The 27,546-nt window shown below is 44.4% G+C and overlaps 1 protein-coding gene across 1 annotated transcript in view; it reads right to left on the bottom strand.

The window, feature by feature from the left end:
- The window catches only part of ELOVL4 (ELOVL fatty acid elongase 4), a 32,918-nt gene extending 6,979 nt beyond the window's left edge, over positions 1 to 25,939 (bottom strand). The window contains exons 1-4 of the mRNA XM_068678110.1: positions 25,626 to 25,939; positions 10,385 to 10,572; positions 7,246 to 7,326; positions 750 to 921 (exon numbers count right to left, since the gene is read on the bottom strand). Of these exons, the coding sequence (XP_068534211.1) occupies positions 750 to 921; positions 7,246 to 7,326; positions 10,385 to 10,572; positions 25,626 to 25,725 (541 nt within the window). The 5' untranslated portion in view covers positions 25,726 to 25,939. The remainder of the gene's footprint in view (positions 1 to 749; positions 922 to 7,245; positions 7,327 to 10,384; positions 10,573 to 25,625) is intronic.
- Positions 25,940 to 27,546: the final 1,607 nt, after the last annotated feature.

The raw sequence follows: 27,546 nt of genomic DNA, 5'->3' as shown, positions 1-27,546 counted from the left end.
GTAAGCCTACAAAACACATCACAAACAGAACAGGGTCTTTCCTTTTTTTTTTTTTTTTTTTTTTTTTTTTGAGAGATAAACAGGGCAAAAGGTACACTGCAGGAAAGGGAGGATGTAGCAAGAACAATGGAATAAAGTTCTTTGATGTTGGTCTTAGAAATGAAACGGGAAAAAATAGACTGATAATGAATTAGAGACTGGTGTCATTAACAAGTTTTAAAAGTTAATTGACAGATTTATTGGCTCACCTTCAAGGGAAGGTTTCAGAGTTTTATATATGCCTTTTTAGACAAAAAAAAAAAGAAAGCAAACCCCAAACTCAGATATAATGCCAAAATAATGTCTCCGTTAACTTCATTACATTTGCACACAGATTGTTGCCCATAATCAGATTTTGCAGTTCTCTGTATCTGCAAAAGTTAAAGTTAAGCAAGACACGTTCATCTGTTTCATACAGAACAAGGATAATTTTGAAGACAGAACTTCAGGCTTGCAATTGATGCCCATGAGGAAAAAAAAAGTTTTGCAATTCATTAGACTATGGGCCCTGGTATCTATCTTTTCCTCCCCCACAGTTCTCACAGACGAAGATCATACACATTAAAGCCACTGCACTGCTTCAGTGCTATTTAAACAACCTTCTGTATAACAATGTGAAGTCTAACAAAACTTTTTTCCATTGATCCTAAACAATTATAATAATCGTCCCTTACGTCCACTCAGAAGGGTATGGGAGGAAGGGAACTCACCTTGTCCACCTGCAACCCACTTAATACCAATCCACCACAAAGTGAACATGGTGAAATGGTGATAGACATGAAGGAAACTAATTTGGTTAAATTTCTTCCTCAGGATGAAGAATACTGTATCCAAGTATTCAATTCCTTTGGAGACATAATACCACCATAAAGCAGCAGCTATCTGTAATTAAAGAAGAAAAAAAAAAGGTTTTAGTGATTCTAATTTAAATGGAATAAAATTATCTCCATCTAGCTGCTGCAAGAGAACATCTCTTCCTTCCTCAAATCCTGGTAAATGTTGAGATGGAGTCAAACATCTGATGGTATTAGAGTAACAACAAAACAATACTTCATTCACCTACTCTGAATGTAGTGGAAGTAGTATTCTGAGAATACTGCTCACAAATTGCTGCTATAAAAGAGCTAACAGAACTAAAAGCTTTACTATCTCTGAGCAGTTTACTCATTATGCATAAGGAATTTGTGCCTTCATTCTGTGTCTAAGCTTTGTGGCAGCAGACTACCACAGGGCTTCCCACACTAATGAAGCAACACTTTGATGTGGTCAGAACAACGAGGCAGAAACGTTACCATAAAATGAAAATGCAAAGGCTGAAACGTTACATAAAATTCATTCGCTATCACAGGCACATTGGTAGGAAGATAACAAATCAGTCTATAAGCTAGGCAAGGTAAAGATTTCACATCTGTTAGGGCAATATTCAGCCTGGAGAAGAGAAGGCTCCAGGGAGACCTCATCGTGGCCTTTTGGTACTTAAAGAACACCTGCAGGAAAGATGGGGAAGGACTCGATCAGGGAGTGTAGTAACAGAACACCGGGTAACGGATTTAAGCTAAAAGATGGTGGGCTTAGATTAGATATAAGGAAGAAATACTCTGAGGGTGGTGAGGCCCTGGCACAGGCTGCCCAGAGAAGCTGTGGGTGCCCCATCCCTGGAGGTGTTCAAGGCCAGGCTGGATGGGGCTTTGGGCAACCTGGTCTGGTGGGAGGTGTCCCTGCCCATGGCAGAGGGGTTGGAAATGGGTGATCTTTAAGGTCCCTTCCAACCCAAACCATTCTGTGATTGCATGAATATTCCCTGCAGCTTTTTCCAGTCTACCCAGTCTCCCTCTCTGGAAACCAGCACTACGCCAGTGGCTGTGCTCCAGTCAAGGAACAGAAGAAGCGAGATCAAGGGAGCCAGACAAGCTGCAGATATAACCCACCTATCCAACAAAGCAGTGCCACACACCCAAACATTTTTCCCTAATCCACCAATTAGGGTAGATCTTGCCCAAGATGCAGCATGAACAAGGCTTCCTGCTGAAACCGGAGCATTGCTGTACCAGGTTAAGCCCAGAAGCTCTGTGCAGCAATTTGCTAATGCCGTGCTATGGGGATATGCTGTTAGTGGGGATTCCCTTCCAGATCCCAAAGCACAGCAGTGAGTGTAGTTGCTGGCAATGTAAGTCAACTAGCTTGTTATGCAGGGTGGGACCAGGACATATCCCAGGCAGTGACTCACACCTAGAATAAATAAAAATAAAAGGCAGGGGGAATGAAAGCAGCACCACCAGCAAGGAAAGCGGGCAATGGCACAACACATTCCTATTTGTAAGCTGTTCACCTCATCTTTTTCAGACTCATCTGAAGGCAAATCAGACTTTCTTACCTTAACATTATGTGAAGTAACTCTACCACCCCCATGGTCCCCGGGGAAGACAGAAGAGAAAAATTAAAGAGAGCAGCAGCTTCCCTTCCCAAATACCCACGTACTGTGAGATTTATGGGTATGGGTCAGCAAGAGGAAGGGGCATCAGGAGACCAAGCAGTACAGAGCAATGCTACAGCCCTGCGTGGAGTCTCCCTCCGTATCTCCAAAACAGCTGGAAAGGAACGCGTCTCTCCTTAGACAAAGCTTGTCACAGCCATAACCGGACTGGTGGAAGCTTTAAAAAGGGATTACAGTAGTAGAAATAAATAAATAAATAAGTAAATAGAACCAGCAGCACAGGAGCAGAAGAGTGCTGCAGCTCTGCATTGCAGACCCTGTGGTTTCCCAAAGGGACTGCACAGCTTACCGATGCCAAACCGCAGCCTCCTGTGTACCCATCACTCCATAGACATAACGTAGCCTACTTCGGATCTCAGGAAGAAGAGGCTGATGTTGTCAGTTTTATATTAAAAAATAAATGTGTATTGAATATCTGCCAAAGTTGGAGAGGTGCCTGACAAAAGAGAAGGGACCCCCACGGACCTCGGAGCTTGCAGCCACGCGGTGCAAGCCGCAGGAGCTGTCGGTGCAGAAGTTGCCCAACATCCAGCACAGCTCTGCTCCTGGGAGAGGGAGCCCTGTGCCCAACACCCACACCAAGGCTTCGTCTCACACCCATGGATTAGCATAACAGCTCGGCATCTTGCACAGATCTTTGCTAAAGCTGCATCTTTTAAATAAATTAAGATAAGCATCTCTTCATCTCATCAGTTGACAGCAGAGACTTTGGACCGTGCCCATAAAATGACAAGCCAGCTGCAGTGCTCAGGTTCTCTGGAGGCCCCCTGCCTGCCGAGAAACTTGCAAAGGATCAATAGGGCTGCCACAAGCAAACTGCCAGAAGAGCTCTAACCAAGCTGCTGTGTATTTTGTTAAAGGAACAGTGGAATAACAAGCTGTACTTGCAAATTTATGGTATGACAGAGCAACACACAAGTGGAGAAAAATCCAACAGAACACTTAGATTTCATGCCCAGGATGCCACAGGTTCACTGCACACTTCTGGGAAGTCATTTAATGCACTTTATTCCTCCTCTTTTGAGTTCTACCTGCCTTGCAGAAAGAAACAATTAGAACCCAGGGATCAAAATCAACCGAACTTTTTATCAAAATGCTTCCCATCACTTAAGAATAAAAATAGCCTCCTTTTTCTCTCTCTCCTTTTTTTTTTTTTTTTTTTTTTTTCCCTTTCAGGATTATACCTGCCAATTTTTGTGTTTGTATAGATTTTTGGCCTAAAAGCTCTTTTGCCTTCCTCCTTCCTATCTTGAAGTTTTACTGCCCTTCACTCTCACGACTGACGGACTTCAGGTACTGAACTACCTCAGAGCTCCCAGTGACTTATGCAGGCATTTTGATCATTAGCTTACAGATGAAGAAAAAAAATGAAGCAGATATTATGTCCTTTGCCCCAAGCCATGCATGCAGTCAGTGATGGGGGCAGAAAGACAGCAGAACAATACACAAACTTCCCCATTAAAGCATCAGAAATTACGACCTAACCCGTGGTCTCTCTTTGGACACAGCATGAAAGAAAGATGCAACTTAAAAGAAAATATGCATTAAAACAGGTGAATTCCTGAAATGAATAATTCTGGTCATGGCCATCCCATTTCTGGCAGTTTTCATGTCCATCAGCCTAAGTCTGTTAAAACACCAGATGGCACAGAAAGATTACATTACAGCCTAGGATTAAGGGGGTCAACAAGAGGTCCAATCCCATGACCTCTGCCTGCTGCAGGCTTTTTAAGCAGAGAGCTGTTTTAACACGGGGCTCTGTTCCTGCACCATCCTTCCTCATTTGAGGTTGGAGATGGTTACCCATCAAGGAGTTTGAAGAGACAGGTGATTTTTAGCACTTAATAATGTGAAAAGTTAGAGGGTTTTTTTGATTATTTTTTTTTAGATAACTCACTTTCCCCCTTCCACTTCACTTTTAGAATTTTGTTTAATTGGCAATGAGGTTTATTTTATTAAGTCAAGTTCCCTTTTCATAGAAATTTATTATTTTCATAGTAAATTATTGTTTCAATCAAAAAAACTATTCAAGCTATAGACAGACATACAAACAATGCGAGTAAAAGCAGAGCACAATTACAGCCCCAGCTCAGCTTAGCAATTACAACTGGTATGCTTAAAACTAGGAACTAGTTCACCCCAACTCCTAATTCTCAGCTCTCCAGAAATGCTAACCAAATAGATGAACCTCGTTCTGGGAAACAAGAACACACAGACATAAGCAGATGTGAAAGTGACTATTTACGGATGCTAACATGTTTTAATTTAGACAACAGTGGGAAAGTGTTCACCCTAAATACTGGAGCTTCCAAAGGAGCACTCCAAAGCATGGATTTAAACCTCACCTCTGCACCTATATTATTTTGTATTACTGTGTATTTATTAACCGTCGGTGAATGCCAGAAGCTTGATAAAGTTGAAAACATACAGCTGAACTCCTGGAAGGACGTCCCCTTTAGAACCAGGAGGCCGCCTCCAACTCAAGAGATCTGAGAGCTGCAGATTGCTGGGGTTGCACTATACAAGGGCAGAGCCACCACGTGCCCAGTCTTACACTGCTCCCTTGAAATCAGTTGGCTAAGGTCCTGAGACAAGATTTGGGTTGGAGAGGAAAGACTCACTGTCACCCAGGATAGCCAAGCCTTTGCTATGGGACTGTTCACCACATCTTCGTACTGCCTTCAGGAAAAAAGGATGGCCCCTCATTTTGAGCAGGACCTTTGGTCAAATGGGGCCATTACATGGGAAATTTGTAGTGGCAGTTTCCGCGTAACAGGAAAAGATACAAATGGAGGTCATGCCAAGACTTCTAAATTTCCATTCAGATTGCCGTATGTGATTGTTTTTTACAATTTTCAGTATTTGCTTCAGCTTTTCAACCCCTGCAATGAAACTATGTATGAAGCTGCTGCTCTCCAGATCATTCTTTGCAATGCTTTCTGGGCTCAGTGCTGTTTGCAATTTTCTTTATCTGACTAATACAGTGCTCATTTACTCACTTTCTACCAAATAAAGTGACTGCGTATGTAAGTAAGCCCGTTATTGCAGCATTCCCCTTCTGAGAAACCCTGCTGCCAATAAGTACTAGACACTTAGTATCTGTCTGTATTAAAATGGTATTCAGGGATGTGATACAAGGTTTATCAGTTGTAAACTTGAAACTGCAGGAAGTTGCCCACACTTTGATATTTGAAAATTACTTTTGCAGGTTTATATTAAGAAAAAAAACATTGCAAAAGGTATCTTGATTTTTTGTTTGCTGACAATGTATGACAAGCAATACAACCACACTATCTAAATGCAAAGCATGATACACTGTAAAGCAGACCCGAAACTTATCCTAGACTCCTCAAAGTACACTTGTAGTTCTCCTATTTTCCTGAAGTGAGAATTTACTCAGCGCTACCAGATAATAATAATCAAGATATGGGTCTTGACTGACAACGTACTAAACAATTACTGCAACACTTGAGAGAACTCAATTTTCCCTGCTTTCCCAGCTCTATCAGTTGCAAATTGAGTGTTACAAGGCAGAACTTTAGAAATAAAGATTATTCAGATCCATAAGTTTGCAAAATCCTAAAAAGCCGGGAAGCACAAAGAATATATATCGATAGAGCAACCTATTTTTTCCAGTAAAAAAAAAAAAAAAAGATACAAAAAACCCACAACCTATCAAGCATTGTTATACTTTAATAATTTTTGTTTTTAAAAAAATCATTAACAGAAGTATTCTAGTGAATGACACAGTAGGTGCGCAGTATTGGCAAAGAAGAAAGACAAGTGACTACCACTGGGTCAATAAAAACCTACAGAGCTGTTCAGCAGTATCAGCCATCATACAGAAGTTGTAAAAATCAAACCTGCTCTTCTCACTACCACCCCTGACACTTGCACAGGTGTTTGAGTACCTGTGAACAGCCCCTTTGTTGAGAAGTATTTTTCAAAACCCATTATTAACATTTGATGTATTTAGACCATAACATGCTTTCATTGCATTTTCAGGAACGTGTCCTAATCTGTCGAGGATGAAACTTGCAAGGACAGCTGCAAGATTCTCAAGTGTCAGCTCTGCCGGAAGATAAGGTTTAGCACACGAGCTAGTCAACATTACAGAAGTTAACAAGCATCTGCACTTTGATTTTAACTTGAATGCTTTCCAAAAAACACACATTTGAAATCCAAGCTTCTGCAATGAAGTATACTGATAATACATTTGCCAGGAGCCAGCAAGAGTTCATGAAGCCAAATGAGTAAAGGATACAAGAAGTTGCCTCACCAGTGTGAATGAAGTGCAGCTTCAGTACCTGCTGACAAATCTGGCTGGCTTTGATCTAGAACTACACCTTCACTGCGGTTATGCTCTATCATAAACAGCAGCACAGGCTTGCAATCTAAGTATGTGTATAAAGCTTATCCTGGATCATACAGCCATGGATGAAGTCAAGGATGGTATCTTCAAGACTCTCCTCATTTGTAGCAGTCAAATGAAAGTTAGTGCAGATATGCTGATGCGCTGTGATTAACTCTGCTATGTGCAAAGCAGTCAAGCCTGAAGCGGTCTGAGAGAATATAACGGGATGCTGTCATGGCAGACAGCACAGCTTTGGGAACACCGTTTTCAGACAAGACTTTAAACATCACGTAGTGTTACATATTACATCCACACATACACAAATACAAAAAGAAAAAAAAAAGAGATAAATACTCACCCTAACTTCATATACATTATCTGAATAATCCACAGTCTGGCAGACATAGCTGTATCCTCGAGCTCGTGATGACAAAAACAGCTGAAAATATTAAAGTCACACGTGAGGGGAAAGGTACTATGTACTATATAAACTTCTTGTTCAAAGCAGTTATCAGCAAGTTTCTTGCTACTTCAAACTTACCTGAACAGAAATACTTAATTGTCCTTATTAGTCCTGAGAATACTACTGAAGAAAGCCAATATTTAGTTTTATCAACCTACTAACACAGTGCCCGTTTTCTTGTATATTAAAGAGAGTACTCATTTTTCCTTGCATACCTTTGACCAGATAATTAGAACCCTGTACAAATTAGTAAGATTTCCAACATGACCTTAAGCTATTCAAACATGAATCCTCCCTTAGAGGGCTCTAGATTCAGAGGCAGAAAATACCTAATTGCTTTCACTATGAATGATGGAGATGCAAAAGCCATGATGGATTAGAGTAGAAAGAATTCACTCCAATAGACAGGGATTAGATAATTTGGATCTACTGTTCTTAGAACAATGTATCTATCAAAATCCAGAAAAGAAAAAAAAATAAAACCAGAAAAGCTGAACAAACAATGCTGAGCACCCACAAAACATACTGAGAGACACTGCATGAAGAGAAGAGCCCCAGTTTGTGCCAACAGGAATGGCCTAAAGCACACCACGTGCTCCTGTAGGGACGCTCCAAACAAGGCGTGGTGCAAAAACCTGAATAGGAGAAGATAAACTTGACATTTAAGCAAGCTCCCATTGGAAAAAAGAACACATGCCCACAGCTGTACAAGGCTCAGGTAATACTTTAAATCTTGACGTTCATAAATGTTGTGATCCAAGTTTGTTTAAAGCCGGGTAACCCACCCTGTTAAGGATCAAAAAGATAGCAGCGGAGCAGGCATAACTCGAAAACTAGGAACTGTAAAACTAAAGAAGGGTGACACAAGATTTCCAAAATAAACATGGGCAGCCACTGACTATTCTTATCCTTAACCTGACTTCCATCTCATTTTGACTGAACTTGAAACTAACACAGAAACTAATAGGTTTCTGCTGCAGTCTACCGGGTAATTTCACCAAGGATTTTGCTTGGCAAAGACAATAACTTGACTTCAGGCTGAAGCTACTCCTTCAAAATGAAGAAAGACAAGATTTTGTGGCAAAACAGGGGCTATAGGCATCTGGGACTTCTGCAGGTTCTGAGAGAAGTTTGTTCCTAATCTGAAGTTGAGTCCAATCTGTGAGCATCTTGGGCTAAACAACCTGGCAGTGCTTTATGCATCTCCTTGTTGTTGTTTTTTAAGTTTTAATGCATGTTATCGAAGATGACCCAATGCAGTTTGCAATTGGGATGAATATTTAAATATCATGTAAATTTAAAACAAGGTCTATGGATCTTATCAAAAGCATTTCAAGTCCGAATTCTGTTCTCAGCAATACCTGGAAACTCTAGCCATGCACAAAAAACAAACAGGGTATCATCTTACTCATACCAACCACGTTACTCATGGGAATTACAACAGTGGCACACGGGTACTGTAAACCTCATACAGACTGAAGTAGAATTTCCCTGGCTTAAAGACGACAATTGAAAAGTTTCATCAGTCTTGAGAAGAGAAGGAGACAAGTCAACTTCTATTACAAGTGTCATATCAGTGGTCTGGCTCAAAATCCCTTGGATAGGATACCAGGAAATTAGAACCTGCCTGTACCTAAAATTAGGAGCTTTCAGATTATCAGCAGCAAACACATTCAAACCCATTTTTTTTTTTTTAATGAGAACTCAGTAGTTTGGAAATGCTATGCAAATGCATGTATTATCCAACAGAGGTATGCACACAAACTGACCACGAGCCTGGTGTAATTCAACTTATAGATAATGCATACTGATTTAAATTAAAACAAAAAAAAAAATGAAAAGACAGAAATGGCAAAACCAGTGCAAACTCTTTTCAGAGGAGTTTCAATTTTAATCTGCCAAGATTTTATCCATTTCCATAATTATCCCTGGGTGTAGGCATTAAATTGTTTTATCTCTAGCATTTTATTCCTTAGTTGCTTAGTGCAAGGAGACAACTTGGAGAAAATGATGATTAAGGTGTGGTAGCTAGGATTAGTTTTACTGAACCATGTCTTAAAAACAGTGTGAAACCAGTTAGTGATTTTATTATAGCTCTGGAAAGGGTCAATATACAGAAGATTTCCACTTTCCCAGCAAAATACAGCATAGACCACCCACGAAAGAGTTTTGTGATGCTGTAATTTAAACTGTGTTATCTGCTTGCTTACTCCTGGAAACAGATTTTGCAAATTCATGATCTGAGGCCTTCCAGGAAGAAGACCCTAAACCCACCTGAGCAAAGGCACAGTAACATAAACTACTCCTTATGATCAGCTACATTTTGAACAACTATCCTGGAATAATGGTTTCCAAACTGTTAACGTAATCCCACTTAGTTTCTGCTGAAGAGAAGTTTCCACTGCATTGTTACTAACCACTTCTGCTATACAGAAAATCTAACAAAAGGAAAAATGCAGCACACTGAACTTTATTAGAAGTAACATATTCAGAACTCTGCAAACAAAATGTTAGAAGACTCAATACTTTTATTTTTATATAAAGATACAATTCATTTTATTTTTATTCTGAAAAATCTAATTTACAAACAAGATACTTTTCTTCAATACGATATACATTTGAGTCTTTAAAAGTGATTAACACATTCAAGAAACCAACTGAAAGTGTGATTTCTAATAAAAGTCTGACACCTTTTAAGATTATTAAAAAGAACTGACAAAAAATAGTTATAAATGTTAAATCCCTATGGATTTCAGCTAGTCTCTCTGGTACTTATAGTAATATAAATCTGAAAAAATACTATCCTGGACTAGACAGCGCACAAGTTCTTTACATACACCCATCCAGTACATTTATTCACAAACACATTATACCTAACTAAAGAAATATTCATGTCAGAGGCAAATCCGGTTTCAAAAATCTGGGCCAAATCTTCTTCAACAGACACCATAAACACACAAGATTATTTTTCCCTTGCAATCTACAGGCACGCAGACTGTAATAGGAATTCCCTCCTGTGAGAGTGCATACACACCTCTTTGAAAATGAAGAAGTTGAGTAGAACCATTCCAAAGTTGTAAACAACCAACAGGAAACGTAACTGGAAGGGCTCTCTTGTCTTCATCCATTTGGGGCCCAGCCAAACAGTGAGGAGATAAATAGTGCTTATAGTCAGTGTTGGAAATGGAGACTGCATCAAGGGCCAATCATCAACACGCTTGTCTGGGGAGGGTGAAGCAAACAGAAGGAGTCAGAAGTCTGAACAAAATAAATTTCATCATCATTTTAGGCACTCCATTTGTTAAATATTATTTTCTCCCAGAATAGCTGCATCAGCTATTCATATCAGCTCCATAAAAACACAACATGCTCATTCTTTCTAAGAAGTTAAGGAAAAATAATTAAAAAGAAAAAAAAAATCACATTACCTCACAGAGAGATTCACTATGTCAAGCAAGCTCTACTGTCCAATTCTACAATCCAAAACAATAAAAAAACTGAATCAAGTGAGCCCACACTCAGCCCAACCCAGTCATACCCCCAAAAACCATTTTGCTTGCAACAGTCAGAGACTGCAGCAGCAACATAACCAAATATTCAACACCACTACAAATGGAAGAAACAGATTTGGCAAAATACTTATAAAATTAAAGGCTTTTGTTAATTTAAAACTAGGCATTAAAAAGCCTCCAATAGTTTTATACCAGCTGTATGATGCCAAACACCTATGCTATTTGATGTATGTCAGTCTGATGTGTTTCAGACAAAACAGTAGCGACGTTAATGAAAAAATATGAGATAAAACAGTTCAGAGGGATGGTCCCAGCATCTTTTTTTTTTTTTTTTTTTTTAAAGACAGTCTTCTCAAGTCACTCATTGGATCTAGAGTTACACATACTCTAGAGCCCAGAATTTGCTGTATTAAGTCCTGGATCTATAACAAGAAAGCACTCCTTGCCTGAGGAACCAGTGACACATAGTATTAGATGGTTCTGCTACACTGGAAGGATGGAAGATTATAGAGACGTTTCCTTACTCAGTGTATCATTTTGCCCATAGTATGAAGGCTTTACCTATTGCTATAACTTGAGATTAAAGTAGCTATTCCATAACTAGCAAGCCTGCAGCCCCCCAGGTGAGTGCAGCAGGAGGGCAGGCGGTGCTCCAGGCAGGCAGCAGCAGTTCCCCTGCAGCCTGTGGAGAGGCCCCTGCTGGAGCAGGCTGTCCCCCTGCAGCCCATGGGTCCCACATGGAGCAGATCTCCACGCTGCAGCCCCCCCATGGGTGGAGGAGCCCCCGGGGGAGCAGGTGGATGTGGCCTGGAGGAGGCTGCGGCCCATGGAGAGCCCCCGCAGGAGCAGGCCCCGGGCCGGAGCTGCAGCCCGTGGAGAGGAGCCCCCGCAGGAGCAGGGGGTCTGGGGGGAGCTGCCCCCACCCATGGGGGCCCTGTGCTGGAGCAGTTTGCTCCTGGGGGATGGACCCTGTGGGACAGAGCCGTGTGGGAGCAGTGCTTGAGGAGCTGCTGCCTGTGGGCAGCCCCACAGGCTCAGTTGGGGAAGGACGGCATCCCGTGGGAGGGACCCCATGGGGAGCAGGGGCATGAGGTGATCCATGAGGTTTGCCATGAGGTAAGCACAGAACAGCACTGCCATTCCTCCTTCCCTACCTCTTTCTCATTGCCCTCGTTGCTGTTAAGACTGTGAATTTAGAGCCTTATTTTAGAAGCAGATTTCACGAGACCTCCCGTATTTCTAATAAATCTCACATCCTGCGTTCTACAGAAAGACGGCCTGCCTGACACTGACTCATCTTGCTTCCTGTTGATTTTACAATACTTAACCTGCAAACAAGATGCCATCAGGCCTAAGAAGAAGTGGAAAAGAAATAAAAAACAGTCTAGCTGCTTCCATTATGACTTAACAGCAGAAGCAAAAAAAACAAGAGAGGCTGTGTCCTCCTCACGTGTGGAAACCTGGCTGTGGAAACGCAGGCAGTGAAACAGAACTGAAGGAAATGAGAAAAGTCACCTTTTACTCTTCAGCAGGTCCCCGAGACGGATACTTCCATTACAGTATAACACACTGTGCATAAAACATGAGGACAACTGCTGTACAGCACAGCACAGAGTACTGAGCCACAGAAGAGCTGCCCCATTTTCCAGAGCTCACGGACTACTACGTACAGAAATGGAAATCGCACTGCTGCACTGCAATTAGCGCACAGCCCTCTCCCTTATGCTTCAGTTTCCACTTGCTTGGCCAATCGCTCAACAAACCTGAACTTAAAAATAACAGGTAGCACCACTTAAAAGACAAAAGCAAAGGAAGAGATCCTTGTCTTCCACTCGGTGTAAAACAGTGGGCAGAGATTCATCTCTGCCGAGCAAGAACAAAGGCGTCACTTCTTAATTAAGAGGCAGCTCTGGCAAAAGCCAACACATGACATGCTTTAATCAGACCTGCATCTCGTTTCAGACACTGCAGTGCACAAGGTGTTAAGGGCAAGGAAAGCAAGAGGATTGGTTGCCTTCCTGGCCTCTTTCATATTGCGTAAGCAATATGAAAAGGTAGGGACACAGTCATGAACCCGGCTTCTATTTTCTAGCCTAGTGCTTTGTGGGGTCCTGGCTGCTAAATCAACAATACTAGAGACGTGAAACTGGAAGGAGATTTAAATTCTACCCAAGAGATTAATATTAACATCCACTGCTGAAAACAGGAAAGCGTGACCTATTTCAGATGTCTTTGTGTGTCAGGAGACAAAGATTTCACTTATAGGTGAAAGGACAGAGAAGGGAACAATTTTTATTGTATTTATTTATTTATTTTAAATGAAAGCTCTCTTGCAAATGGGCTTCTCCTGGTGCTTCATCAGAACCGTCAGCAGTTATTTCACCTGTTTTCCTGGAGAATGCCAAAAGAAATATTTAGTTCTCTCTCTCACCATCAGAACAGCTGACGCCACACTTCTGTACCTGTGTGGTAGTTTCAGGCTGTTCCCTTCCCTCTGCGCAGGGTTTCTGGCCCGTGACCCACTACAGCTCAGACACTAGCCTCCTCAATGTACCTGCATGGAAAGCACAGCTCACTGATACAGACTGCACACCTCCCTGCCCAGGGAATCCACCTGACTAGCATTTTGGTGACTGTAATAACTAGCAGGGATAATTATAACATTTTGAACATGAAACACCCGTATGACTACCGTAGGCTTGAGCATTCCCTCTGAATTCAGTTCTGGAGTGTAACCTGATCAATCAAAACAGAAACATCACATTTATGTTACGGGCATTTAGGAGACCCTGCACCTGATTACCTTCCACTAATACTGTGAAATCAGAAAACGTGGAAGTATTCATCCTAGAGGCTGCGAGATTTGGGAAAAAAATGCACACACACACACACACACACAAAAATCGTTTATTATGAGATCCTGCCTGGACAATACAAAGTAACTTGCTACTTTAGACCAGTTCGGTACATCATTCCTGTTGCACAGAGGGTATTACAAAAATGACTTACTGCCAGTTACGGGGTAAGCCTGCAGTTCCACACAGAAGACACACGGTTACACGTGCACCCTTGTTCCAATTTGCTTTTCAGGTAAGCGAGCAACTCTTTCAAACCAAGACAAATTAAGGCAACCAATTAAGTGACAGGCCCTCCAAGACACTCAAAAAAATAACTAAAAACAAAACAAAAAAACAAACAGCAAACTTGTTTTCACAAAAACAGTGGAATTTTGTGTACTATTATTCACTTGTGCTGATGGCCACAAATGGTTCTGCAGACAACAAGAGAACTGCGATAGCTTTAGGGGACATGTAAGTGTATTAAACCCTGCAGTATTTTCTATACCATCGGTGCATCATTACCTGAAAATGAAAATAAGCATGAAATAAAAAGGCCATCTCCCTGAATTAAAAGAATCCCTCCAATGCTTTGAAGCAAAACGCCCAGTGCCTTCACCTGATTAGGATTGACAGAGAGTGCCTGAATCTTGCAGGGGATTAATGCGTTTGTCTTTCAAAGCCTAAGACCCAGATTCTAATTCGCTCACAAAATGATTGTTGTCATGGCACAGCCTGCAGTACAGTGCTGTTTTGGAAGGTGGCACACGTTTTGGACCACACATGTAAAGCAGCACCCAATTGTAAGGCGAATTCAAAGTAAATAAAGGTGTCTTTCAGTGGCAGAGTCCCAGCAGGAACACGTTATGTAAGGCAAGAACATGAAATCTTTGCACACACAAGATCTGCCTGTCATTTTGTGTATCTACATTTTTGAGTCTCACATTGCAAAGCCAGACAAGAAGCAGAACATATAAATTTGAAATTACCCCGAGGCACCTAATCTTGCAGGATTTAATTTTTTATTATGTGGGGCAATTAATGGGAAATATATCCAGGAAGTGCTCCAATTCCTTCCTCCGGTGCAAGGGCAAGAGTAGAACCAGTAAAAAGGAATAAATATCCTTGGTAATGTCCAAAGAGGACATAATGAAGCCCTGTTACAATATGGAAGGCAAAAAGATGATGATCTTCAATACGTAAGACTGCACTGATAGTGATCTAGAATGAAAATCATTAGAAACTTCTTTGAAGCTCACTGTGTTTTTATATGTAAATGCTTCTGGTATAGGTGATTCAGCATTTCCTTGCCAATAGGCAGGAGTTTAGATGGTTACATTCTCGGTTTATTACTGAGCCTACAATCTTTTTTTTTTTCCTTTTATCAAGAAGTAAATTTTAAAAAATGAGCAAAAATATGCATCAGACATTCATTGGGAGAAATCCTGAACTGGTGCAATGACGACTACCTCTGCATTTAATATCAACTTTAAAAGAAATTAACTGAAATACATGAATTCGAAATTCCATGCATTCACATTTGATTTACGAAAATAATTTTAAAAAATCCATGCAAGTTTTCAGCTGAACAACACACATACTCGTTAGCTATAAGGTCGCTACTCACTAATTTATCTGGAGAGCCTTTCAAAGTTATTAATAGCTATTGATACTATTCTCAGCGCAAAGACACTTAGAGTGCCAATCCAGCACACCCATCTGTCCAATTACATTTGTCAGGACACTGCAGAAGTGACGGTGACTGCTTAAAAGTGGTTCTCAGCAGTGAGAGTTCTCCGCAGAGCTCTTTATTTTAAACAAGCAGCCCCCCCGAAGCCCAGTCGCCACTTTAAGAGAGATTTCCTTAAAAAAGCAGGATTTAAATTCTGCAGTATGAGGAAGGCAAACCAGCAGTATCTAATTACTGTCCTACAAACTACACCATTTTACTAATCAAGCTATTTCGCTTCTCTTGGTAGCTCCAGGAGCACTACAATTGAGAGGCATCACAAAATGATGACATGTATCATGTAAGAAAACACGTGAGAAACAACTCTGTGCATCTTTAACAAAACATTTACAAAGCTTTTCTATTTCTTCACAGTATTTTAGTGTTCTGCCCCATTTTTTCTTTCTGTTTAGCAGTTAATATCCCATACAGTTTATTTCTCTATTTGTGGGACTGAGCCAGGATGTGCTGCACAAATGCAAAAAATTACAAGGGAATAGAACTTCACTGCAGCTCTCCAGCCACTGCAGACTAGGTCAGCTGAAACTCAAATAAGCATCTATGTGGTTAGGCCCTAAGCTTTTAAATTAAATGGAGCAAGGTGTCTGAATCACTTAGCAGTACGTTCACCGCTACTGGCTGCAGAGATTCCAAGAGGAGGAGGAGGAGAACAAAAAACAACAAAACCAAACCCACACACCTCAGTCTGCCACAAACCAAACCCTCAGAGCATACAGATGTAACCTTGCAGGTCTTTTCCAACCTTACTGATTCTATGATATGATACAGGGAGCAGCCAAAGCTGCAGATGTAAGCTTTAAAATGGCAGAGCTAGGGCTGCATGCTCTAAGAGAAGTACCCGAATCTAATACCAACAGAACTAAAAGTCTCCTCTTAATTTATTACAGCTTTAATAGAGCGTCTGTGTGGCTTGAAATGAATTATTTAAAAAAAAAAAATTCTCCAGCAGTTGAATTAACTTGTTTATTTTAATACTGATTATTCATTGCACGTATTGCACTCTAGTCCTCAGCCTTCTTTATGGGAAATGCCACGATAAAGGACTGAAGCCAGTGCCCAAGCAGGACTCCTGCAGCCTGTCTGAATCAGCAAGCAGTCTGTACAGGCTCTGAGGAGGGACAGCGCAGGCAAGCAGAAGGACTGGGAAGGACTGGGACACGAGAAGTATCTGCTTATTTCTCACCCTTTATCTCACCCATCACACTTGGCAATGCCTGCAGTTTTGGGGCACTACAGGTATTCCTAAGGAGGCTGGCAGCATCAAAGACACCTGTACTTGACACAGCAACCTAGTACAACCCACAGGACAGAGGCCAACAGCCCTCCCTTAACTCACTTGTGTTTTAGCCAAGCTATCTCCCTCAGAAGAATTTCTCTTCACCACCCAGTAAGTATTTCCAGAAGCAGTGAATCCAGCAGGACACTAATGCTGTAAAATGTTAATTACACCCACTGTATAAATTTGCTCCCCGAGTCCAAAGGCATTGGAATTAAACGTTAAGCAGCCAATTAATCACACTTTTCTCTGGTAGGCTGATGACTCAGCTGTTATCATTTCCCCCCTCTCCCCCTCATTTGGGTGCTTTTAAGCAGCTGTCACTCACTGGTTTTGTTCACTTCGAGGTGTATCTTGCAATCCTTTCATCATTTTCATCTCCGGATCACCTCCAAACATTTAAATTCACCTCGCACCTGTTTGACAGGGGACACCACATCCTGCACCAGCCACGTGCCTGCCGCTTTCCCTCTCAGGAGAATTCAGTACTAGGGCTACTGGCAAAGCCACGGATCACACGTGCACGATGCTGTACGGACCACAGCTCCAACAAGGCAGCAGGACCCCATTTAAGTGGCTTTTTGGCACAGAACAGTACGAAATGGTTGCATTCGCTTTGATCTTGGAGAATGAACAGGAGTATCTGAGTTGAGTATTTTGTCTATGCTCCAGCTTTAACCAGCTCATTTGTTCGGGCTGAGATGCATCAAAATTTCATGGCAAAGCCGTTTTAGTGTTTTAGTTTGCTGTTTCATAGCTTGTTAAGATGCAAGAATGAGTAACAACAATAAAACGAAATTCTCACGCACAACAAATAATGAAAACACTTACTCTGAAACAAAACAAAGACAACCCCCCCCCCCTCAGAAAAAAACAAAACAATTAAAAAGTTTGCAGACGAAGCTGTACCAATCCTGTCCCATCCAGAAACGAGAGGTGCCTGCCCCAACGCAAAAGGGCTACAGCCAGGACTGACAGGGACTGCCTACAACCACCTGGGGCTTTGCCTTTACTTTTGTGGCTTTGTAATTGACTATTTAGCCTTATATAAAGCTATACACAGCAACACGTGGACCTAGCGTAAAACCAAACCACCACACAGCTATGAAGAACATCTCCTGCAGCTACTAAACACCTGTGTAATATGCGTGTATTTCATAAACTCCCATTAAAGTAACAGGGATGCCTAATCCCAATTTGTTGTTAAAAGGTCAGGTGCATTGTAACAAGCATTTCAGTCTTCTTGGGACTCCCGTAATTCAGCCACTAATATAATATTTATCTTTCAAGCCTGTACACAGCAATTACAGGATTCACTTGTCTCAAGACAAGGATAATAATGAAATCAAGCTCAGAAATATCAATTTACTATCAACTCCCAGGATTTTCAACTCTAAGAGACTGCCTTACTCAAACTACATTTGCCTCACCTCCTCTGCTGATTACGATTATTTGTGGGGACAGCACAAACACTCTGCCTCAAGGAATAACAGAAACACAAACCTTGCTGAAGCTTACACAAGACGTGCAAGATTATAAACCCTCAAGGCATGGTGTAGCCTTTTGTTTGTCAAATCCGACTTTTTCAAACACCACGAAAGCCAGACGGGTGCCCAGTGGAGTGATACCTGTGTGCCTTTTCTTAAATGTTACAAGTTACAGAGCAAACAGATGCGAAAAGAAAAAAGAAGCCAAACAAAAAACACAGGCTGCAATTTTAGGAACTAGGTCCAGAGCCCTAAGACCAAGCCCACATCTCTGTACTCCTATGGAAATACCATATAAAGGGGATGACCACAGAATATTTTTTGTCCATAGACAGATTTTTATCAAATTCCCTCAGCCAGAAGCTAGCATCCTCGTGAAATGTAAAGGATTATTAATAGCCGGTTATTAAAATCTCCACTTATCCACTGCAGAGAGATGTTACACACTCAGCACTCGCGGGGCACGGAGGCAGCACGGAAATACCTTGCCGAGGTGCTAACGCAGCAGAAGGACAGCAGTGCTTAACCACACAGCGAGCGCAAACAACCCACCTTGTGGCCCTCAAAATACAGGATGATTTGGGACTGCAGATGAATATCAGATGAACACCGAGGTGCACTGACCGGAGAATACCAGAGAATATTTGCGAGGAGCTGCACATAAATGCCTCTGAGAAACTGCCTGCTTTGCCTTTTTTTTTTTTTTTTTCTTCTGTTTTCAGCAGCACGAGGATGCTGCTCCCCAGCTTTGTTTTACAGAAGGATGAACAAGGTCAAAAGCTTGTTTTGAATAAACCTACAAGAGGAGTTACTGAGATGTATTAGCTCTTATCTTCCAAGCTGAGGGGCAGAAGCAAAGCTTACAGTAGCGAGGTACAGTAGGTCTTCTGTTAGGCTAAGACAAGGACATCAGCCTCCAAAGAAAAGTAACACTGCAAACCAGAATTTGTTTCTTCAGCATGCCTTTGGTATCAGCAAGAATGGCAAATCTGGGAAAAAAAGTCTTCAGATGTTGTTTTTCAGAACACAAATGGAACAAAGAAGAGCTCCTGTACCCAAAGATGGCCAGAACAATCACGAACACCTGAACCTGTCCCCAGGAATACCAGGAACAACATCAATCTGGCTGCTAGATAGCGCCGTATCCAAACAGCCACTGCAACGAAGCCTCTGCTTCTACAGTCGTGTTACCTCTCATGGCAGCACACAGCCCCCAGACATAAGCTCCCTAATGGTTTCTGAAATAGTTTCTCACTCTTGATCAAAAATTCAGATGACAAACTGTGAGTAGACAAAGTAAAAGAAAATCTGGACTTGGTCTCCGAGCACTCTGGGGCACCCTGTGTGTAAGTATTTCTATTGAACACATCTGTTGCAGTAAGCTACTAAATGCAGAATGCAAACTCAGGAAATATGGTTACACAGCCTCCTATTTGCAGCCCAGATATTGAACTTAGCACCTGTGTGCTTCCTTTTTTTTTCTTCCCCTCTACAGGGGGGAAGCCCTTTAAACCCTTTAAAAAGAAGGTATTACAATAATAATACAGGAATGGAAGGACATCGGATTGTGTGTAAAGGAATAAGACTGGCCCACCTGACAGGTGAAAGGAACGGGCTACAGGCACCCTCTTCCAGCAATATCCTAGGAGCATTTAGAAAGCGTTTGCTATAACTAGCAGAAGCAAATGATTTACAGCCATGGAAAAGAAAAAACATGAGAAAATACCACGGTCAATCGCAACATCTGAAGCAAAATATGTACAAGAGATAGTAAAAGACTTCTGAGAGACTGCAGAAAGAGGTGAGAGGAAAAGGAAAATGAGATGGAAATAAACCAAATCATCTGAACACAAGGGGATGCTGCCACGGAGGAGCGTGAGTGGGAGGTGGATGGATGAGAGGGGCCAGTGGGAGTCTCACGGCACGAGCAGACAGCACCACAGAGCAGAGAGCTCTCCAGGGTAGGAGCGAAGGATCCAGCCAAGTACCTGGAGAAAGGAGCTGAGCGGCAGGCACACCAGTGAGTTACTCTGACAAAACCAGGAGCAGTTAGTGCCCCGGGCACGCCGTTATCTTGCAACAACCGCAAGCCGAATTGGGGCGGCTTAATCCCCCCCGCCTCCCGTAACAGCGAGGTAAACCACCTCGTGTTTATCTTGAAGCCAAGCACACCACACGGAGCTAATACGAAGCACACGATGTGCTCAGTCTGCCCCTGGGCATGCCCTGCAGACACTTATTGCCTTACCTCTGCCTTGGCTGCGGTCCTCAACCCCCCCCAGGGCTGCCACAAGCCCTCAGCAGGCCTGAACTTCGCACCTGCCCGCATTTACATCCTTAAAATGCCACAAGACCTCGAAGGCCTTACGCTCAGAAGCACTCCAGGCTTGGCGAAGCTGAGCAGAGCTGTAGCCGTGTCACACCTCAGATCCAGAAACCACCTACCCACACCCACATCTTCCTAAACTCAGGCACAAAACAGAAGCGAGACCCTTTTGGAGTGCTGTGGTAGCTTCAGCTTTGGTTTAAAATACAGCCCACCTTCAGGCCACTCATGTTTAACCCCATTTATCCCAGCTCTGAAGCTCTTCAGCACACACCCCCACCTTTTCCCCCTTATTCTTGCACCCTAGCAAGTTCTTCCCAAGGTTTTCTCAACGCCTGCTTGCAGCCTTTTCAGTCATCCACCTTTCATCCAAGTGCTCCCTTAATCCTTCCCATGTGAACCCAGTAACTCCAGGAACCTGCCTGGACTGGCAAAAAGCAGAGTCCTGCCTCACCCACGTCTCACGGCTCCTGGTCTACAAGCCCTTAAAAGGCACCACAAACCACATTTCCCACCTCTTCCTCTGCTGGTTGTCCTTAAGTTTCCTTTGCCAGCCTCTTGTGGTTACACAGGACAGTTTAATACAACCTCTTCTGGACTGCCACAGCTTTACCCATTGCCCTGCTACATCCCCTCACTACTGGCACGTAGCTTCAGCTGGGAAACGGGATCTGCCAAGATCTCCACAACAGTAATTTATGGTATGCTGCAATTTTATATATCCAGCCATTTGGATCAGCTGCGGTGGGTGCTACGGTCATGCAGTCAGCGTGGTTAAATCATGTAAAAGGCAGTTTCCCCAACCTTTTTCAAGGAAACTGCTTTAATAGTATCCATAACATCTTCCTTCCTTTAGAGATTTCAAGACACGATATCTACATGTGAAAAGGGATCTTCTTCTCCTACCCAGTTTTCACGACAGGATCATCCCTTCCTCTTTCCATGTCGTCCATGCCTTTCATTTTGCTTCACGCATTTGCTAATGAATGTTCAAAGAGAAGTTTGTGGCGCTCTTTCTGAAGGTGCTGAAGGCTTTTTTTCTCGTTTCATCCCTTTGCTGGAGCTGAGAGTTGCAGGCTACCTACAACTCCTCCTTCCTCCTTTAGGAAAGGGATGTCTGTCACCTGCACCTCAGCTTTGCTTCTGGCTATGTCCTCGGACTCAGCTCTTGAAGCTTGGTGATCCAAGATCTCCACACCAAGGCCTCCACTCCAGGAATTTTCGGAAATACATTTCCATTAGCTGTCGTTTGAGGTCTGCAATCTGATATCTTCTGATGATGAAGTGTGGGTAGAACATCCCCCAAACACCCAGCACGTTATCTCTGATACCAATAGCTGGCTCCTCTACACCAAGGAAGCCCCTCCTCTGAGAGGCGTGGAAGCAGGATGCTTGATGAAATACACTAAGCAAATCGGGATGCTCCTGGTCCTTGGTGTGGTTGGCAGTACACTCACATGTTCTAGCCTTTAACATTTACTTCTGCAATCAATTTCTCTCTCTCCATCTTCGGCTTCTGAAGATTTTTCATCGGGATACTTCTGGCTTCCAGCTTTGGCACAAATCTGCCACTGCGACAAAGCAGCTCACATAATCCCACTGTCTGCCAACCACACCAGCCACCTTTCCCCAGGTATAAAAATCCAGGATCCTTTGGCCATAGTCGGTTCCTCCACAGTGAAAAGTGCTGTTCCAAAGCAGTCCCATGTGGCCAAGGACAGCCCTGCCTGCTTTTAACTCTGAGCTCCAAAAACAACCATTCTCACCCCGAGTCCATAAATCCTGTTTCTTCAGCTCGATACATCCACAGTAGTTCCTCTGTCTTTTGGATAAAGGGTTTCACACATCTCTCTTTCAGGCAGTCTCCTCCCTAAATGTCAGGGGTCTCCTCACCCACGTTTTGCAGATGTCCACGTTCTGGGCTTTGTCCTGAGTTATTCACCTTAATAGTTCTCCTGGACTCAGCCTGGAACCTCCCTCTAAGTCATTTGCTCACTCATCTAATCATACCCTTAATCCTTCCTGCCCAGGTCTAACCCCAACCAGCGAGCTGAGCCAAAAGAAAGATGCCCCGCCCCATCCATCACACCTTACTGGTCCCATGCCCTTGCCCATAATGGCACAGAATTTCCTAGATCATATTTCCTGATAACAATTGTTCCCCCAACCACCTTTTTTGCCTCTTGATAACTGCCAAAACCACGTTTTTGCCCTTTTGACCTCTCTGTGAAGTTTATGGCTTCCCAACCCATCCTCAGCCTTCTCAGGCAAATACACAGCGATGATGGATTTCAGGCTTTCATGACAGGGGTCTAAAAAGGCAGTCAAGGAAGGAGAGGAGAGGGGGAAAAAAAAGTATTTCAAACAAATTAACAGAGAAAAACACATACTAAGCATTGCTAAGGCTGAAAATGTATATTAATAATATATATGGGGAATAAAGAATATTGCTAGCATTTCCAAATGCAAGGCTGAAAAAACTGACCACAGTGAAACAAACAAACAGCATCTTCTTTGGACAGCAGGCTTAGTAGTAAAAGTTGTGACATCATTCAAAAAAAAATCCAGTTGGGCTTATCATATATTGAGCCTTTTGGGGTTCTTTCTGACCTCAGAAAGGGTTGGTTGCTTTTTAAATGTCATAAAGCAAAGGAGGAAAGACCAAGTCTTCACTGCATAAAGGTAAAGTGGCACAAGACTGCGCGGGACACTCTGGCATAGTCGCATGCTGTCCCATCACAGGAGCATGGGATAACAGACAAAAAAAACTGCTGGCAGGACAATCCAGCTGCATGTCGACAACGGGGCTGAGGACAGACCTGGGCATCCAACAGAAAATGGAAGCAAAAACTGGGGAATAAATAACTTTGGTTTTATATGAATGGGAAGTTTTTGTGTAGGAGTAGTAGTGGGAATAAAATTTCTTCACATTTTATTGTGTAATTTTGCTGTGTAGTAGTGTTTCAGTATGATTTATTGTGTAATGGTATTGCATGGCATCATTGGTTGAGCAACTCTGCTGCGTGGTATAGTTTTTTATTTAATGATATTGAAAGTTGGGCAATGGTCTTGCATGCCATAATTTGTGTTGTCTGTTGAGCAACATCACTGCTGTTCTTGACACAAAGGTGAATTGCATGGATTCACACAACAGTGCCGAATTCGTGATTTTAACACACATTCGCTCAAAGATGACAAACAGAGATAACGTCTTGTCCTGAGTGAAGACACGTGCAGGAAAGCTGCAAACTGAGCAGGTATTGAAGAGGAACTTTGGGCATTAAAATATGATTTTATTACACAGTAGCGCAGCATTGCCTCATAATGGCACTTTCTTATCTGGAGCTACATTGTAGCTACGTTGTGTGGATACTGCCTTTCATATACCCATCCTTGACCCTAAGAACTACAGGAAGACCTCGTTTCTACACAAGGCTGGGCACAAACAAGAATGGTGACACAAGTAGGATGTGACTTAGCCTCTGTCCAAAACCGTCCTTGCAGGGAGACACTGAAATTCGGAACCTGAAACTCTCAGCACCTTACGCAAAAGGTGATTGATGCACTCCATAGCGGAACCCCACATTAACAGCAACACCACTGAACTTGGAGCAATCATTTAGCACGGGATTAGCGAGGACTTGGGCATATTCTAGATACCATCACAGTGGCATCCTAACACTGCTTAAGGCTCTCCAAAGCAGTGCAAGAGGAAACAAAAGTTCACTGGATGGATAGTATTAATGTGAGTTACTTATCTTTACATTCCTTACATAAAGGAATCCCTCCTTCTTGGATTTTTTTTGTTAGTTTTGTTTTTTCTTTTTTTTGGGGGTGTTGTGTTTTTTTGTTTTTGTTTTTTTTTTTGGGGGGGGGTCACTTCTGCTGACAACAAATGTAGTCTGCAGCTGAACTTAAATGACACATTTGAAGTTCAGAAAATAGATCAGAACTTGAAATCCTTTTTCAGACAAAGCAAGTAATCTGTAAGGGCGTCAGCTTGGTACCCACACCTATTTCTATACCCATCCGAAACTGCAGCTGCCTGGCTGAGCAGCATCCCTCCTGCATTACCCGGGAAGCTCGGAGCAGGTGCCTGCAGCACGAGGCCGGGCGAGCAGGCGCTGGCAGATTACCCGTAGTGCTGCTGCAAGCATTTTCGTTTCATCTTGCAGCCCGGCAGGCTGCACACAGCGAAGGAGAGCGATGCACGTAGGCTTAGCAATCTTTAAAATATGGCAAAACACAGAGGATCGCTGGGAAGGCTTTCCATGACAAAAAAAAAAAAGAAAAAGTGGACCCCTCCATCTATAAGATAAGATTAATTCCTTATCTGGCAGATGGCAGAACGGAGGGGGGCGGGAAAGCCAGGGCTGCTGGTGCAGCAGCGAGCTCCCCGCCTGCATCCAGGCCCCACGTTTTTGGGTATCGGGCTGCCACAAGACACCTCGGTGGCCGTGCTCACTCCAGCGTGCTCCGTGCATGCCCAGGTTGGAAGTTAACAGCCCGGATCGTGGCACAGCCGGCTGGAAAGCGATGGAAAGCGCCTGGCTTGCTGCCCCAGCGCCAGCAGCTCCACATCCCGGGACCATTTTCTCCTCCTTCAGCATCCTCCGTGCCGGCTGTCAGCGCGCAGCGAGCCCGGGGGACATCAGAGCGAGCCCCCGCGTACTCAATATTGCACATTTAACATTATTTAGCATTATTTAAGGCCGCCCCACCCGCACCGCCGCCCGCAGCCACCTCCCCGCACAGCTCGCCCGGCCTCCACCATTTGCCACACGCCGCTGCCAGCGGGCTCGGGGCCCGGCTCGCCCCAACCAGCCGGCTGCCCACCGGCTGTGGCGACCGAGGGGAGCCGGGGGAGGCTCCGGGGACACGGCTGTGAAGCGGGGAAAGGCGGCACCCCCTGTGTGGGGGTCCCCCGGTGCCCCCTCCCCGGCCCGCCCGCCCTGCCGCCGTCGCCTTGGCAACGGAGCCATTTTGAGCGCGGCGCCGCTGCCCCCGCGGGCGGGGGGCGCCGGGCGCGGTGATGGCGGCGGGGCTCGGGCGGCCGGTGCCCGGTGCTCGGTGCCCGGTGGCGTTACCTCGGATGCTCCAGGTCCAGCGGTAGAACTCGAGGGTGTCGTTCAGCACGCTGGACACGAGGCCGGCGGCGCGGGGGGGCTCGGCGGCAGCGGCACCCATGGCGAGCAGCGGAGCCGGCAGCACCTCTCTCGGTTGCGTGCGTCCGTGGCTCTGCGCCGGGGCTGCGGCGGCCGCTGCCCTTGTAGAGCCGGGGATGTGATTTAAATCTCTATCTCTCGGTATCTTCCCTCCAGACTCCGCCTCGCTCCCGTCAGCGGCTCCCGCGCCCCGCGGGCAGGGAGGAGGGCGAGGAGGCGGCCGGCGGGGGGGGGGGAGGTGGCGGCGGGCGCAGGCGCGGGGCCGGCCCCGGCGGCTGAGGGGAGCAGGTGCAGGCCGAGGGGAAGCCTGCTCTTGGCTTTTATTTTATCATCTAAATAAAATTTTTCACAGAATTGGGAATAACTCCTTCCGTCTCCTGTTGTTTTTTCTCTCCCGCGGCCTTCCCGCGTCGCGCGGTGAGGCGCTCGCTTCGCCTCAGGTGTTCACCTGTTTGCCTCGCCTCAGGTCGTCCCTGCTGAGGCGGCGGCGTTTTGGTCATCTTCCCCAAAAAAACCTCATCTCCCGCTGCCTCCCCTCCCAGCACTGATACGAGCAGACCTCTCCGCCTCCCTGTCCCGCTGCTGGCGGTCTTTCCCTGACCAGCATCAACCCACTCTTCTCCATCCACTAATAACACGCATCTCGCACCTGCACGCCCTCCTCCATCTCCCCAACAAGAGTTTTTAATGGTGATTTCATGGCGCAGAGGGGTTTCCCCACCCAGGCTGCCGCTGAAGGCTGCAGAAGGAGCCTCCATGGCACAGGCAGCAGTAGGTGAGGCCGCACGTGCTGTGGGTGAAGTCCTGCTTCGTCGGGATCAACCCAGACAAGCCCTCTGCCTGATGTGGGTGCGCCAGCTGCTCCTGACACCCTTTGCTTCTTTTCTCCTCCTCCCGGCTTGCCACTCTCTCCCCAGTGATCCACACAGCGTGGATGGCTGAAATACACATTTGGGGATGGTTTCCTCACTGAGGGGCAGGAGGGGAGCCTGTCTGCCCATGTCACAAGCCTTCCTTCTGCCACACAGCAGATGAGATGCACACACCTCTCCCTGCCCCAGCACACTGGTGCCATGGGTTATTTATTTGTCACTTGGTCCTCATGAGCACGGCTAGCACTCCTCCTGCTGGGTGAGTCACCTGCCACTTGGCTCCCGGACTGCCTTGGCAGCGCTGATCCCAGCCCTATGGACAAGAGAGGCACACTGGCCATTGCTCCCCGGCGAGCAGAGCCGCTGTACCTTGGAAAACCAGCAGTTTGGGAGCAGGGATCACTGACTCTGGGAAAAGAAGGAGGAGCCAGCTCATCCTCTGGAGGTCTGGATGGAGAGGGTGGTCCAGTTTATCCCAATGCTGCATGATGGTTGGAGCCGAAGCAAGGTTGCCATATGCTAATGGATGGATGGCTGCTTGTTCTCTCATGTGGGAAGAGTCAATCAAAACTCTGCATCAATCGTACTGACTTGGGTTGCATTCTGTTCTGATGACACTGATCATTGCAGAAGGTCTGGTGAGAGCCCTGCAGTGGATCTGTCACCAAGTAGGGCTCAGCGAACACCAACCTGCTTCCCCAGCTGCAGGCAGACAGCGCGGTGTTAGCTGTGGTTCCTGTGCCTCCTTCAGGTGAAACCACTGCAGCGTAGCACTGTGCAGGTAGAAACTTCACGTGCGTGTTTGGCATCAACTAAAGCAAGGATTTCGATTTTTGTTCATGTTATCTCTTAAATTGAAAGGAAAACCAGAAGAACAAGCTATACACTTCAGATTGGTGTATAGCCATTTGTCTTAGCCAAATGTTTGAATCCAGACAGGCTACTGAATGATTGAACATGACAAAAGGTCA

The sequence above is a fragment of the Anas acuta genome, chromosome 3 (genome assembly GCF_963932015.1).
Source record: "Anas acuta chromosome 3, bAnaAcu1.1, whole genome shotgun sequence".
NCBI lineage: Eukaryota > Metazoa > Chordata > Aves > Anseriformes > Anatidae > Anas > Anas acuta.
The sequence above is the reverse complement of the archived record's forward strand: the minus strand, read 5'-3'. Positions and strand labels throughout refer to the sequence as shown.